At 41.0% G+C, this 13,169-nt stretch overlaps 1 protein-coding gene across 1 annotated transcript; it reads left to right on the plus strand.

Annotated features, from left to right (window-relative positions):
• Nucleotides 1–7,326: 7,326 nt before the first annotated feature.
• Nucleotides 7,327–8,736, plus strand: LOC126064616 (tripartite motif-containing protein 75-like). The gene has a single exon (XM_049863801.1). It carries the CDS (start codon nucleotides 7,327–7,329, stop codon nucleotides 8,734–8,736), a length of 1,410 nt encoding a protein of 469 aa, XP_049719758.1.
• The last annotated feature ends 4,433 nt before the right edge of the window (nucleotides 8,737–13,169 follow it).

The raw sequence follows: 13,169 nt of genomic DNA on the forward strand, positions 1-13,169 counted from the left end.
TTTGGTTTATGAAAAGTGGGAGTGGAAGATACTTCAATCACTGGAGTGTGTTGCAGCTTGTGGTGAGGGTGCAAGGAGCTAGGGATAGGCTCAACCCAGGCGCGTGCAGCTGAAATGTAAAATTCTGCCTTTCCTTGTACTGCAGGGTGCTGAAAAGTGCACATTGTAACATGACTGTTAAACTGGTGAGCTCCAGAGGTAAACACACCAGGGTGAGAATAGGAATAGGACTCACTCAGCCTTTCGGATATTCAGTTACCTCGTCAGCAAGGATGGGATTAAAGGAGGTTGATGGGATAAAATAGAATTACAATGGCGTAAGTGACATCATGCCCACCGGACTTGATTGACTCAGGGGAGATCCCTTTCCACCAAGCAAACGTTGTCTCCCACACTGCCCAACCCAGTCGTCTCTTCTCAGGGGAGGAGTCTTAAGAGCTCCACCCTTCAGGTGCTGTATATATGCCTTGGACCAACCGCTGACCAGCCTTCAGATACAAGGCTGACTGTGGAAGTCAGTCTGGGAGACCCACTACACGGACCCTCCTCAGCGGCGACACTCCTCGGCGGCGACCCTCCTAGGCGGCGACCCTCGGCAGTGCCTCCTGCTCCAGGTAAGATGGCGATGAGTCTTGTGGGTACTGGAGGCTGAGACATAGGACAAGCCCTCGCTTCTGAGCACCTACTTGGTGCAGGGCTGAGATTGACGACCCAAAGTGAATCCAAACTCAGATTTGCAGTATTTTAAAACAAATCGCATATATTAGGGTTTTAACCCCTTGCTGAAAATACAGGTACCCACATCCCAGCCTAATCCTGTGGAGTTAGAAAAGGGGTGAGTAGTATCAGCGTCTGACAAGTGCCCAAAGGTGGCTGGCCTGAAGCCAAGTGTAGAATCACCTTCCAGAATGTCTCAGTGAGAGACAGTTTTGTGTATACTTGGGGTGAGTGGAGGGATAAGACCCATGAGGCCTGATGCCCTGAACAGCCTTGATCTTGCTTAGTCCTCACACCAGGTCTTTCTGCTTACATAGGGAAGAGGCCCGGAGAGGTTAAGTAGCTTGCCCAGAGTCACTGAGTTCCAGTTTTTATTCATTCAACAGATGTTTAGGCGGGAACTGAGGAGAAGCTGGGAGATGCAATCCTGGTGGTGTCAGGGAAGCGACAAGTCCTAACTTCACGGAGTTTACCACTTTAGTGGGGACCTCAGACGTCCAAAATGTGGATAAAATCACAAGAGACATAAGAATTCAAAAAAGGAGTACATGATGCTATACTTACTATACCTGGACATGGTATTAGGGGAGACCAACATTCAAGGAGGTCAGGGGAAGCTTAGATCTGGAGGAAGAGACAAAGCTGTTGAGAGTTTAAGGCAGGACAAGAGATAACTAAGGTATCTTGTACAAAGTTGCTGGGGCCTGGGGGAGCTCGACCTGCTGGAGACAGTGAAGGAAGGAGAGAGCTGCAGAGAGTCAGCCATCGAGTAGGTTCTGGCACATAGTGGCCATATGTACAACAGAAGGAAACACTGCCCTGTCCGTGCCATGCTCACAGTCATTGTTATACTTGAGTCCATTGTTGCAGCCACTGTGTCAATCTATCTCTTTGAGGGTCTTCCTCTTTTTTTTTTGCTGACTCTCTGCTTTACCAAGCTTGATGTCCTTATCCAGGTGCTGATCCCTCCTGATAATATGTCCAAAGTATGTGACACATAATTCTCCTTCTAAGGAGCATTCCGGTTGTATTTCCAAGACAGATTTGTTTGGTCTTTTGGGAGTCCATGGCATATTCTTCTCCAACACCATAATCCAAAGCTATCAATTATTCTTCAGTGTTCTGTATTCACCGTCCAGCTTTCACATGGGTATCATGTCAACAAAAACATCATGGCTTGGATAAGGTGCACCTTATTTATACCTCAAGGTGACGTCTTCGCTTTTGAACACCTTAAAGAGTTCTTTTGCAGCAGATTTTCCCAAAGCAGTGCACCTTTTAATTTCTTCACTGCTGTTTCTATGGGTATTATGGATCCAAGTAAAATGAAATCCTTAACTTCAACCTTTCTGCTGTTTATCATAATGTTGTTTAGGTCCATTTGTGAGGATTTTTATTTCCTTTATGTTGAGGTGAAATCCATACTGAAGGCCATGGTTTTGGATATCCATCAATAAATTTTGCAAGTCCCCCTGACATTCACCAAGCAAGGTTGTGTCATCTGCATATTGCAGGTTGTTAATGAGTCTTCCTCCAATCCCGATGCTGTGCTCTTCTTCATATATAGTCCAGCTTCTTGGATTATTTGCTCAGCATATAGATTGAAAAAGTATGGTAACCAGAGGCATACCTTTCCTGACTTTAAACTACACAGCATCCCCTTGTTCTATTCCAAGAATTGCCTCTTGATCTATGTACAGGTTCCTCGTGAGCACAATTAAGTGTTATGGAATTCCCATTCTTTACAGTGTTATCATAATTTGTGACGCTCCATACAGTCAAATGCCTTTGCATAGTCGATAAAACACAGGGAAACATCTTTCTGGCATTCTCTGCTTCCAGTCAAGATAAATCTGACATCAGTAATGATATTCCTGGTTTCAGGTCCTCTTTTGAATACAGTGTGAATTTATGGCAGTTTCTTGTTGATATACTGCTACAACCTCTTTTGAATGATCTTCAACAAAATATTACTTGCTCGTGGTATTAATGATATTGTTAAATAATATCCGCATTTTGTGGGATCAATTTTCTTGGGAATAGGCATAAATATGGATCTCTTCCATTGGGTTGGCCAGGTAGCTGTCTTCCAGATTTCTTGGCATAGACCAGTGAGCACTTCCAGCACTGCATTCGTTTGTTGAAACATCTGAACTGATATTCTGTCCATTCCTGGAGCCTTGTTTTTTTCACCCATGCCTTTCTTGCAGCTTGCACTTCTTCCTTCAGTACCATGGGTTCCTGATCATATGCTACTTCCTGAATTGGTTGAACATACAGCAGTTGTATAGTGACTGTATATTCCTTCCATCTTCTTTTGATGCTTCCTGTGTCGTTTAATGTTTTCCCTGTAAAAATCTTTCAATACTGCACCTCGAGGCTTGAATTTTTTCTTCAGTTCTTTCAGCATGAGAAATGCAGAGTGTGATCTTCTCTTTTGGTTTTCTACCTCCAGGTCTCTACGTATGTCATTATAATGCTTTTCTTTGTCTTCTCCAGCTGCCCTTTGAAATCTCTGTTTAGTTCTTTTACTTCATCATTTCTTCCTTTTGCTTTAGCTACTCAATATTCAAGAGTAAGTTTCAGAGTCTTTCCTGACATCCATTTTGGTCTTTTCTTTCTTTCCTGTCTTTTTAATGACCTGGGTTTCTTCATTTGTGATGTCTTTGATGTCATTCCACAACTTGTCTGGACTTCCATTATTAGGGTTCAGTATGTCAAGTCTATCCTTCATATGGTCTCCAAAGTCAGGTGGGATATACTCAGAGCTGTACTTTGGCTCTCATGTACTTGTTGTAATTTTCTTCACTTTCAACTTCAACTTGCATTTGAGCAATTGATGGTCTGTTCTGCAGTCAGCCCCTGACCTTGTTCTGACTGGTGATATTGAGCTTTTCCATCACCTCATTCCACAGATACAGTTGATATGATTCCTGTGTATTCCATCTGGTGAGCTCCACATGTATAGTCACCATTTATATTGGTGAAGAAACGTATTTACCATGAAAAAATCACTGGTCTTGGAAAATTCTATCATGTGATCTCCCGTATCATTTTTATCACCAAGGCTATATTTTTCAGCTAGCAATCCTTTTTTTTCCAAGTTTCACATTCCAATCACCAGTAATTATCAAAGCATCTTAATCGCATGTTGGGTCAATTACAGACTGCAGAAGTTGGTAAAGATCTTCAATTTCTGCATCTTTGACCTTAGTGGTTGGTGTGCAAATTTGAATAATTGACATATTAACTGGTCTTTCTTGTAGGACTATGGCTATTATCCTATCACTGACAACATTGTACTTCAGGATAGATCTTGAAATGTTCTTTTGGATGATAAACGAGATGCCATTCCTTTCAAGTTGTCATCCCCAGCTTAGCAGCCATATGATTGTCTAATTCCAAATGGGCAATACCAGTGCATTTCCTACTGCCTAGAACATTGACGTTTATACATTCCATTCATTTTTCATAATTTCCAGGTTTCCTAGATTCATACTTTGTACATTCTACATTCTGATTATTGATGGATGTTTGCAGCTGTTTCTTCACGTTTTGAGCCTTTCCACATCAGCAAATGAAGTTCCTGAAAGCTCGACTCCATCCACATATTAAGATTGACTCAGGTTTGACGAGGCAGCTCTTCCCCAGTTGTCTTTTGAGTGCCTTCCAACCTGAGGGGCTTATCTTCCAGCACTATATCAGACAATGTTCCGCTGCTATTCGTAAAGTTGTCACTGGCTAATTCTTTTCAGAAGTAGACCTCCAGGTCCTTCTTCCTAGTCTTCTTAGTCTGGAAGCTCAGCTGTATTCTGACCCTGTTGGTATTTGAATGCCAGTTGCATAGCTTTCAGTACCACAGCAACGTGAAAGCTCCCACAGCACGACAAACTAACAGACCTGAGAGGGAACTCTCTACCAAAAATGATGCTGTTCTCTAGTGACTGATAACATGTCCAAAGTATGTGACACAAAGTCTCAGCATCCTTGTTCCTAAGGAGTATTCTGGTTGTAACTGTTCTAAGACACATTTGTTAGGTTTTTTTTTTTTTCTCAGTCCATGGTGTTTTCAGTATTCTTCACCAACACTACAATTCAAAAGTGTCAGTTCTTCTTTGGTCTTCCTTATTCATTGTCCAGCTTTCTCATGAATGGAGAGGTGCAGGTATAGGGAAAATACTGTGGTCCTCATGAGGACAGCAATCCTGAAACCCTTTTAAATAGGATAGTATTGTGATTACATCCCTATGAGTAGAGGGTAGGTAGAGTTGAGGGAGGGTGCTGTTGGAGGCAAGTGCAGGTGTCCGGAGGAAAGAGTTGGTGGCTCTAAGGGTGTAGTGGTGTCTACACAATGTGTGTCCTTTGAATACAGGATCCTGAGTGTGGAAAGTCTGGGGTACTGTTAGTTACTATTGAGTGGGTACCTTCAATGTACCAGGACTGTGCTAGGCACATTTCTCCTCCTTCAGTCAGTCCTTTCTGACTTGTCTAAGATCACATCCACACAAAAGGAGGATTTCAGCTCAGACAGCCTGGTTAATAGTCTCTTCTCACCATCCACCAAGCTTCCTTTCTCTAGGGTAACAGGATGCATGTATCCTCTGCCTGTGTATTAGGAGTCTTCTAAGTCTTTGCCATTCAGATGAGGCACAAAGAGCACGCACACACTCTTTCTCTTTTCAAGTTTACTGAATATGAAAAAGTAGCACACTGCTTTCATAATTGGCCATTTGTTTCTACGACTTGCTTCCTTCACCTCTTTTTAAATATAGATAGCTTTGTTCATTTTTTTTTTTTTGCTTCTTTTACTTGAATTCTTCATGGTATACCATCTGTTTATACGATTTAGAAAATACCAATTTGCTAGATTTCCATCAAGCATAGAAAATGCTTCCTCAGTGAGATTAAAAATATTCTTCCATAATTTATTCTCATAATCTATGGTTTTATTATTTCTGTTTATTTCTACTTTTAATAGACATGCAAACACACAAAAAAGCAAGTGTATAATGTGACAACCAGCACCCAAATTAAGAAGTGTAGTGTTTTCAGGACCCCTCCAGAAGCCCTTATGCACCTCCCAGTCACTAATTCCTTTCTCGTCTCAAAATGGAAGCACTGTTCTAATACATGAGGTAGTTTTGCTTGCTGTCAACTACATAATTGGCATCATGCAGTCTGTATTATTGCCTGTGTCTTTATTTCACACAACATTGTATTTGTGAGATTTATCCACTTTTTTTTGAGTGGAGTAGTTAGGTCTTTTCTTTGCTGATATAGTCCGTTTTATGAGTAGGCCATAACTTAATGATTGTACTAAATAGTATTCGAAAGTCGTTTAAGCAACATACATTCTCACCAGTTGTGCATGGCTATTTTGATAATAACACATAGTTACCAACACTTTAAATTTTAACACTTGTACTTTCACATGAAGTCCTTATACAATCAAACCCATATTGCCTTAACCCAATCTCTGCCTAAAATGATTAAACCAATCAGACCTTTTAAAGGCTGGCCAATTTTGTCCTCTAGTGATCTCAAATAAGATTTTGGTATGTTTACCTGGGTTCATCTTATATTGGACACCCTGAACAAAAAGCTTTATTCCCTCAGTCCTAATAGTTGGCTGAAGCTCTCCAAAGCCACATAGCCTCCATTTCAGAATCATTTTATTGCCTCTCAGTGAGAGCTACACTGTCTGAGCTTCCCATCACTTCCGTGGATCTTTTCCCTACAAATCCTCAGAAGATGGTAGCTTACCGATAACTTCAATGGGCAGTTGTGTCTCTGTGTGTGTATATGTGTCTATATTTGTGTTTCCTATCTTCATTTTATTTTGAAATTCGGATCTCACACATCTGTCTGTGTACCGTGTGAGTTTTCAAAGTTGGCAGTGTTCTTCAAGTACATCTAGTTTAATCCAGGATTTGATATTTACAGTTCAATATATCCAGGGATTGAGATGCTTAGATGAAAGAGAAGTAAACTTTGTTCTATTATGAATTCATTACTGTCAGAAATATCTGCTGTGTAAGCCAAAAGCTGTCTGATGCCTTTCTTATGTCTTCCGCAAGATTGAAATGATTGATGTTGGCATTTTTATCCTCGTTTACGTGATTCTTTTCGAGTCAAGGATGTTAAATAAATTTCCCTAGGTTCCTCAGATGGTAGGTACACAAAGGCTTGTATCTAACCCAGACAGGAGATCTAGAACCAAGGGTTAGACCCGTCAGCTAGCCTCAGTGTACCTGATTTGGGAATAAGTGCAGTGGAAGGGTGGAGACAAGAATCAGTGGCATTGAGCAGAGCCACGAAGACTTTTTTTTTAATAAAGAAATATTTTCTCATCCCCAGGAACACATAGGCACCTTGAGGTCATGGCTGGATTCTGATCAAGAGAAGTGATTAGCTCGGCTTCATATTCTCTGAGCTGCCAAAGGCTGGAAGCCTAGTTGCCCAACTAATCTGTGATCCACAGCTGGTTGTGAAGAGAACCCCTACTGACACCAACTTCTGCAACAGAGGACTAGCAACCTCATAGTATTTCATAGCTTTCACACATCCTGAGGAAAAGCCCTCTCAGTCCGAACCTTCATTCATAGCCTAATGGAGGTCACAGCAGCCCTAGCAGGAATTCAGGCAGAAGCTAACTGCCCCATCTGTCTGGATTACTTTAGAGACCCTGTTACCATCAAATGTGGGCACAACTTCTGTCGCTCCTGCATCCAGCAATCCTGGCAGGATCAACAGGACTGGTTCCGATGCCCTGTGTGTCGCCACCCATGCCTACAGTTGCACCTCAGGAGCAACACCCAGCTGGGAAATATAGCTGAAATTGCCAAGCTACTCCACATCACCAGGAGCAAGAGGAAGAGGGAGGAAGAGACACGCTTGTGCAAGAAGCACAATCAGGTACTGACCCACTTCTGTGAGGAAGAGCTGGAAGTCCTGTGTCCCCTGTGCACTCAGCCACCAAACCACCAGGGTCACCTCGTGAGGTCCATAGGGGAGGCTGCCTCTCATCACAGGAAAAGGCTCATGAGTTACATGGAGCCCCTGAAGAAACAAGTGGCAGACATTCAAAAACTAATAACTACCCAAGACAGAGAACCATCAGAACTGAGAAAGAAGGTGGAAAAGCAAAGGAAAGAATTATTCTCTGAATTTGAGCACCTGAACAAGTTTTTAGACCGTGAGCATGAGGCAGCTCTCTCCAGGTTAGCTTATGAAGAGAAGCACATTCAACAGAAACTAAATGCGAATATAACAGCATTTTCAGAGTTCATTTCCACACTCAACAATCTACTAAAGGAGGTGGCAGAGAAGAGTGTGATGTCAGAAGTGAAACTGCTAACAGATATTAAGAGCATCCAGAATCGATGTGAAAGCCTCAACCCCCCAGTCCTCTATTCCTTCCAGCTAACGAAGGAAGGATGCAGCCTTCCTCCACAGTATTCGGCTCTGCAGAAAATTATACAGAAATTTAAGGAAGATGTAACCTTAGATCCTGAAACAGCACATTCAAATCTGATTGTCTCTGAAGATAAAAAGTCTGTCATATTTGTAAAGAAAACACAGAGACTTCCTCCTAATCCAAAGAGATTCAAGTTTGACCCAGTTGTCCTGGGTTGTGAAGAGTTCAGTTCTGGTAGACATTACTGGGAGGTGGAAGTGGGTGAGAAGCCTGAATGGTCTGTGGGGCTTTGTAAAGACTCCCTTTCCAGGAAGGCAAAGAGGCCCCCGGCAGGGCAGGAGAGATGCTGGGCAATTCAGCTGTGCAATGGTAACTATGTTGCACAAGGCACTTTTCCAGTCACTCTGGTGATAATAGAAAAACCCAGAGGGATTGGCATTTATCTGGACTATGAACTGGGTGAGATTTCGTTTTACAGTTTGAATGACAGATCCCATATCCATTCTTTCACTGATAGATTTTCTGAAATCCTGAAGCCTTATTTCTGTATCGGGCGTGATTCTCAACCTGTCACAATCTGTGCTGTCAGAGATTATGAATGATAAACTATTTGGGAAACTGTCACATAGCTTGATTTTATTCCTGCAATTTAAGGTAGCGTGTCATACAACTATCAGTGAACATGGTACTGAAAATTTTTTCTTTTTTAAGTGTTCTTATGACTTTAACACATGAAGAAAGTTGTTTTATCTCCTGTAATGACCAGTAACCAGAGTGTGATTATTACAGTATTAATTGATTTTCCTGTAATTGCCCTCCCTATGGTTTGGTTCCTCTTTTTACCCTATAAGAATACTTGTACGATGAAACTGCCCCGGGACTACCTCGTTCCATTTTCTGTGTGCTATGTGGTTCCTCAATTGCAATTGTTTAAAATTCTTAATAAACCTCTCTGTTTTAAATTGAAACAGCATTCCATTTTTTCTCTACACTGTTTTATGCTGATCGACAACAACATAAAGTTCTTGAAAGAGTACATCCCAAGGCAAGGCAAAACACACAAACTAGTAGCTAAATGATTCCAAGATGTTTCAGTCAGGTCGACCCATTTAAGATATCCAGAGTTCTCCTTGAGATTCTGTCCAAGAACCCTTGTTCAAAACCTGGACAAGTAACCCATGCCCCCAAAACCTGGGACAAGTAAACTCTTGCCTTCAAAGCAGGGAAAAATAAACCCTTCCATCCAAACTTCAGCAAGTATTTTCTGAGCCCTCTCCCAAGATCAAACCTAACATCTTTTATTGAACTCACTTTGATATCCCTTGAAACCAGTCCAAGTAAAGTATTCAGATAACGCAAACGATAAAACTCCCTACAAACCCTGAGCACCACACAAAAATTCCCAAAAGTGGAAAGAAAAGGACAGGGCAGATGGAAATCCAGTTTCCCAAACAGACAACGTGAAAGGGTAACTTACCAAGGAAAAGATATTCCTAACTGTTCAGATATAAACTCAGAGAGTTCAACACAAAAGGGGTAGAACTTGAACCCAGGAAATTTACACCAAGTTCCCAAGCCATGATGAGGAAACAGTTGGATGCATATGTGGCCCATGTTTGGAATCAATTATTATGCCTCATCACAAGGTGGAGCACTTCGTGACTTTTTTCTGGGTCCAACTTCTGACGTTACCCTGTAAAAAAATAATCAAAACTCACCAAAATTTGAACATAGTGTTTATTCTGAGAAAGTACTTTATATGCATATAAGCAGGACACTTTGATTCTAGGAAAAGAAAATGACTCAAATAAACTAGGCACAATGGGGCTTATAATAAGAAGAGGAGGGAGAAACATAGATCAGCCACTGGTTAATCTTAACATGGTTGATTGAACACTGCCTTCTGCATTCACTGAGGATGAGAAGGTATCAATTTATTTCTGGCCTGGCTGCTAATAATCAGGCCCTCCACACATCAGCAGCCATGAGGCCCTTTGAGATCTCAATTAGGAGGTAATAATTGTGTGGACTATTTTTTTCTAACAGGATAAAGCAGATTTACATTGCTGCAGAAGATTTTCTGGCAGGATTTTTATGCTTAATATTTGATTTCACCCTTTTTGGGTAGTTATCTGACAGTACGCTCCACCAAAACAAGGGAAGAAAACTACGAAAGTGGAAAAACACCAGAGTCATGCAAGAAAGGAATAAAACATAAGGATAGAAGATAAAAGAGAATTCTTAGAGTAACTGTGAAGACCCAAAGCCCCAAATGATGGCTATGTATCACAATCGGGAATGACCAGAAAACTTCAGTCCACACTGGGGTAAGAGGATCAAGGGCTTAGGGAGAGACTGCAACAAGGAAAATAAAAAATAAATCGAATTAACAAATTGCATGTTGACTTTGTTCTTCCTGAAGAATTTTAGAATCCATCAGATGTGTGTCCAAAAAGAGATAAATATTTAAAAATTCATAGAATATAAAGAAGGAAAGCAATTTCCTAATTAGAGTAAATCAATGTGAATAAGCAAGTATAATAGGTATCTGATGGCTCAGCTATGAAGAAATTATATAGCCATTTGAAAGTAAATACTGAATTTTCATTAACTACCTAATTTTTTGATTAACTAGTCAATTATCATTCTATGATCATATTTAGGTGTTTGTGGGTGATAGAAGACATCTAAAATTCTCAGATCACTAACAGGAATTTTAACACACAATGTCTTACATTGATTATTATAATAGAGTTGTGAAGCAATAACAAAGGAACTAAAAGTATAAACCCTGCCTGTGAGGAACAGGAATTCGTGGTAGGAGGGTATGGACTAAGACACATTTTTTGTTACAAGCCTTGTAGTATTATTGGGTTTTAAAAGAAATTTACATGTATTATTTTGATAAAAAGTAATTTCTGAAAATGAATATGTAAGTGATGGGTAATGTGTAAAGCATTCAAAGACAGGATGGGAGCTGGTAAGAATATCATTACTTCATCTTAGGATGTCAAAAACACGTTATCATTATTTCTCGCTATGTCCCTGAAGAGTAGTTACTTCCAATGATATTTGACTGATAGTTTCCAGGAAAGAAGAAAAACAAAAGACACCCTTTTCTGCTTATAAGTAGTAAAGACATAATTCAGAACTATAGACTATATAACCTGGCTGATTTATGTATTGTATAGCTTCTTTCCTAAATAAGTGTAAGAAAATAAAATACACAATAGCTTTTCAAATAGTTCATCATTCATAATCCATTACTGTATAGATTTCAAGGGATTAAAAATCACATCCTGTATGATAATAAGGCCTAAATATTTTGGTCAAAATACCAGTTGAAGAATAGGTCTGAGACCCATCATTCAAATTATGTATCAATCCTCACCCTACTGTAGTTTCTTTATTCAAAGAATAAATTTCCACAGCAAAGCTATCACAATTGGCCAGTTAATTCTGCAGCATAAATCCTATTGTGATGGTGTCTTCCTCCGTTTCATAGGAAGAGAATTTTTACAGTCTTGAATCCCACATATTTTGTTTCCTAACTCTACCTCCCAGTAATGACAGCCTGACACAATCCTTTGTGGGTTGTTGGGAAGAGATGTTTTGTGTGTCTTTCCAAATCTCATGTCTTTTCTCTACTCTTTGTTAATAACATTAGGATATGCTGTTCAGATTCTACAATCAGATTTATCTGAAATGAATTGATAATATTTGCAGTTTATAATATTGTGGACAAAGTTTGCAAAAATTATTATTTAATTAAAAGGTTAACGCTCCTGATGTTTTCATGTTGTAATGCCTGTTGTGAACGCATTTAATACCATTTAGTAATGTCTGTGTGACTCTAGGGTCACTATGGGTTGGAATCTACTGGGTGGGAACTGGTTTTTTATGTGACTCAAGATTCATCTCTGCTATCTTACTGAGACTTTGAGTGTGTAAACATGGCATGGAAATTTTGTTTGGAATTCATTTAATTTGCGTATAATATGCAATTATTTATCCTTTGAGGCCTTTAGAATTAGATCTAGATTCTCACTGAATCAAAGTATAATTAATTAAAACCAGAGTTTGCTTTCTCCCGCTAGTATTCTACTATCTTCTTTGGATTTAATTCATGCATTTTTACTTTGCACGACTATTTCTCTAAATTTTTTTTCTCCTTGCTCCCTGTGCCGAGGCAGCCTGCACTATATTATACAGATGTGCAAGTGGGAGAACGTGCACTGTAGACACAAAACCTCTAGGTCTTTGTGACAGAAAAGGATCGGAACCTGACTGTATCTCTCACACACCAGTTTCTCTTCCCGACTTCTCTTGCTATTCTGGTCTGGAATTGCTTGGCCAATTCAGCGAAGTGACCCCTCTAGGTAATGTTCCTAAAGTTCCTCTATACGTGCGGTGAGCAGCAGGAAGACCAGAGGAAGGTATTTAGTTTATTCAGGACCGACGAATGCAAGAGCGACAGCAGTTGTGTCCCCAGTGAAAGGTTACTGGGTCTCTTGGGCAACAGGTACAGCCTGGGCGGCTGCGGCGTCAGAGGAGGAGGGTAGGTTTCACAGCAGTCCAACATCCTGTCCAGGCCTTGGTGGCCCAGTGGTTAAGCCTTTGGCTTCTAAGTGAAAGCTGGCAGTTTGAATCCATCAGCCACTCCTTGGAAACCCTGTGGAGTGGTTTTACTCTGTCTTATATTTTCATAGGGTCACTGAGTCGGAATCCACTCCACAGCAAAGGGTTTGGTTTCTTAACAACATTCGCAGGGAAGCGGGTGCCAGCCCCGCTAACCCTGGCTTTCTAGGCGCTGGGCCGAGGAAGAAGAGGACGGTTCCCCGCCAGCACTGAACACCCCTCTATTGACCCTGGCGCCCTGCACATCTTGGGCGCTCCCAGATGGTACTCCACCTCCACCCGTCGCAACCGGAAGCAGACGCTCAGAGTTTCCTTCCTGCTGACGCCAATCACAGCGCGCCAGGCGCCAACTTCCGGATCCAATGGAAGTAGGCTGAGCACAGAAGCTTGGGTCTGA

The sequence above is a fragment of the Elephas maximus genome, chromosome 21 (genome assembly GCF_024166365.1).
Source record: "Elephas maximus indicus isolate mEleMax1 chromosome 21, mEleMax1 primary haplotype, whole genome shotgun sequence".
In the NCBI taxonomy this organism is placed as follows: Eukaryota; Metazoa; Chordata; class Mammalia; order Proboscidea; family Elephantidae; genus Elephas; species Elephas maximus.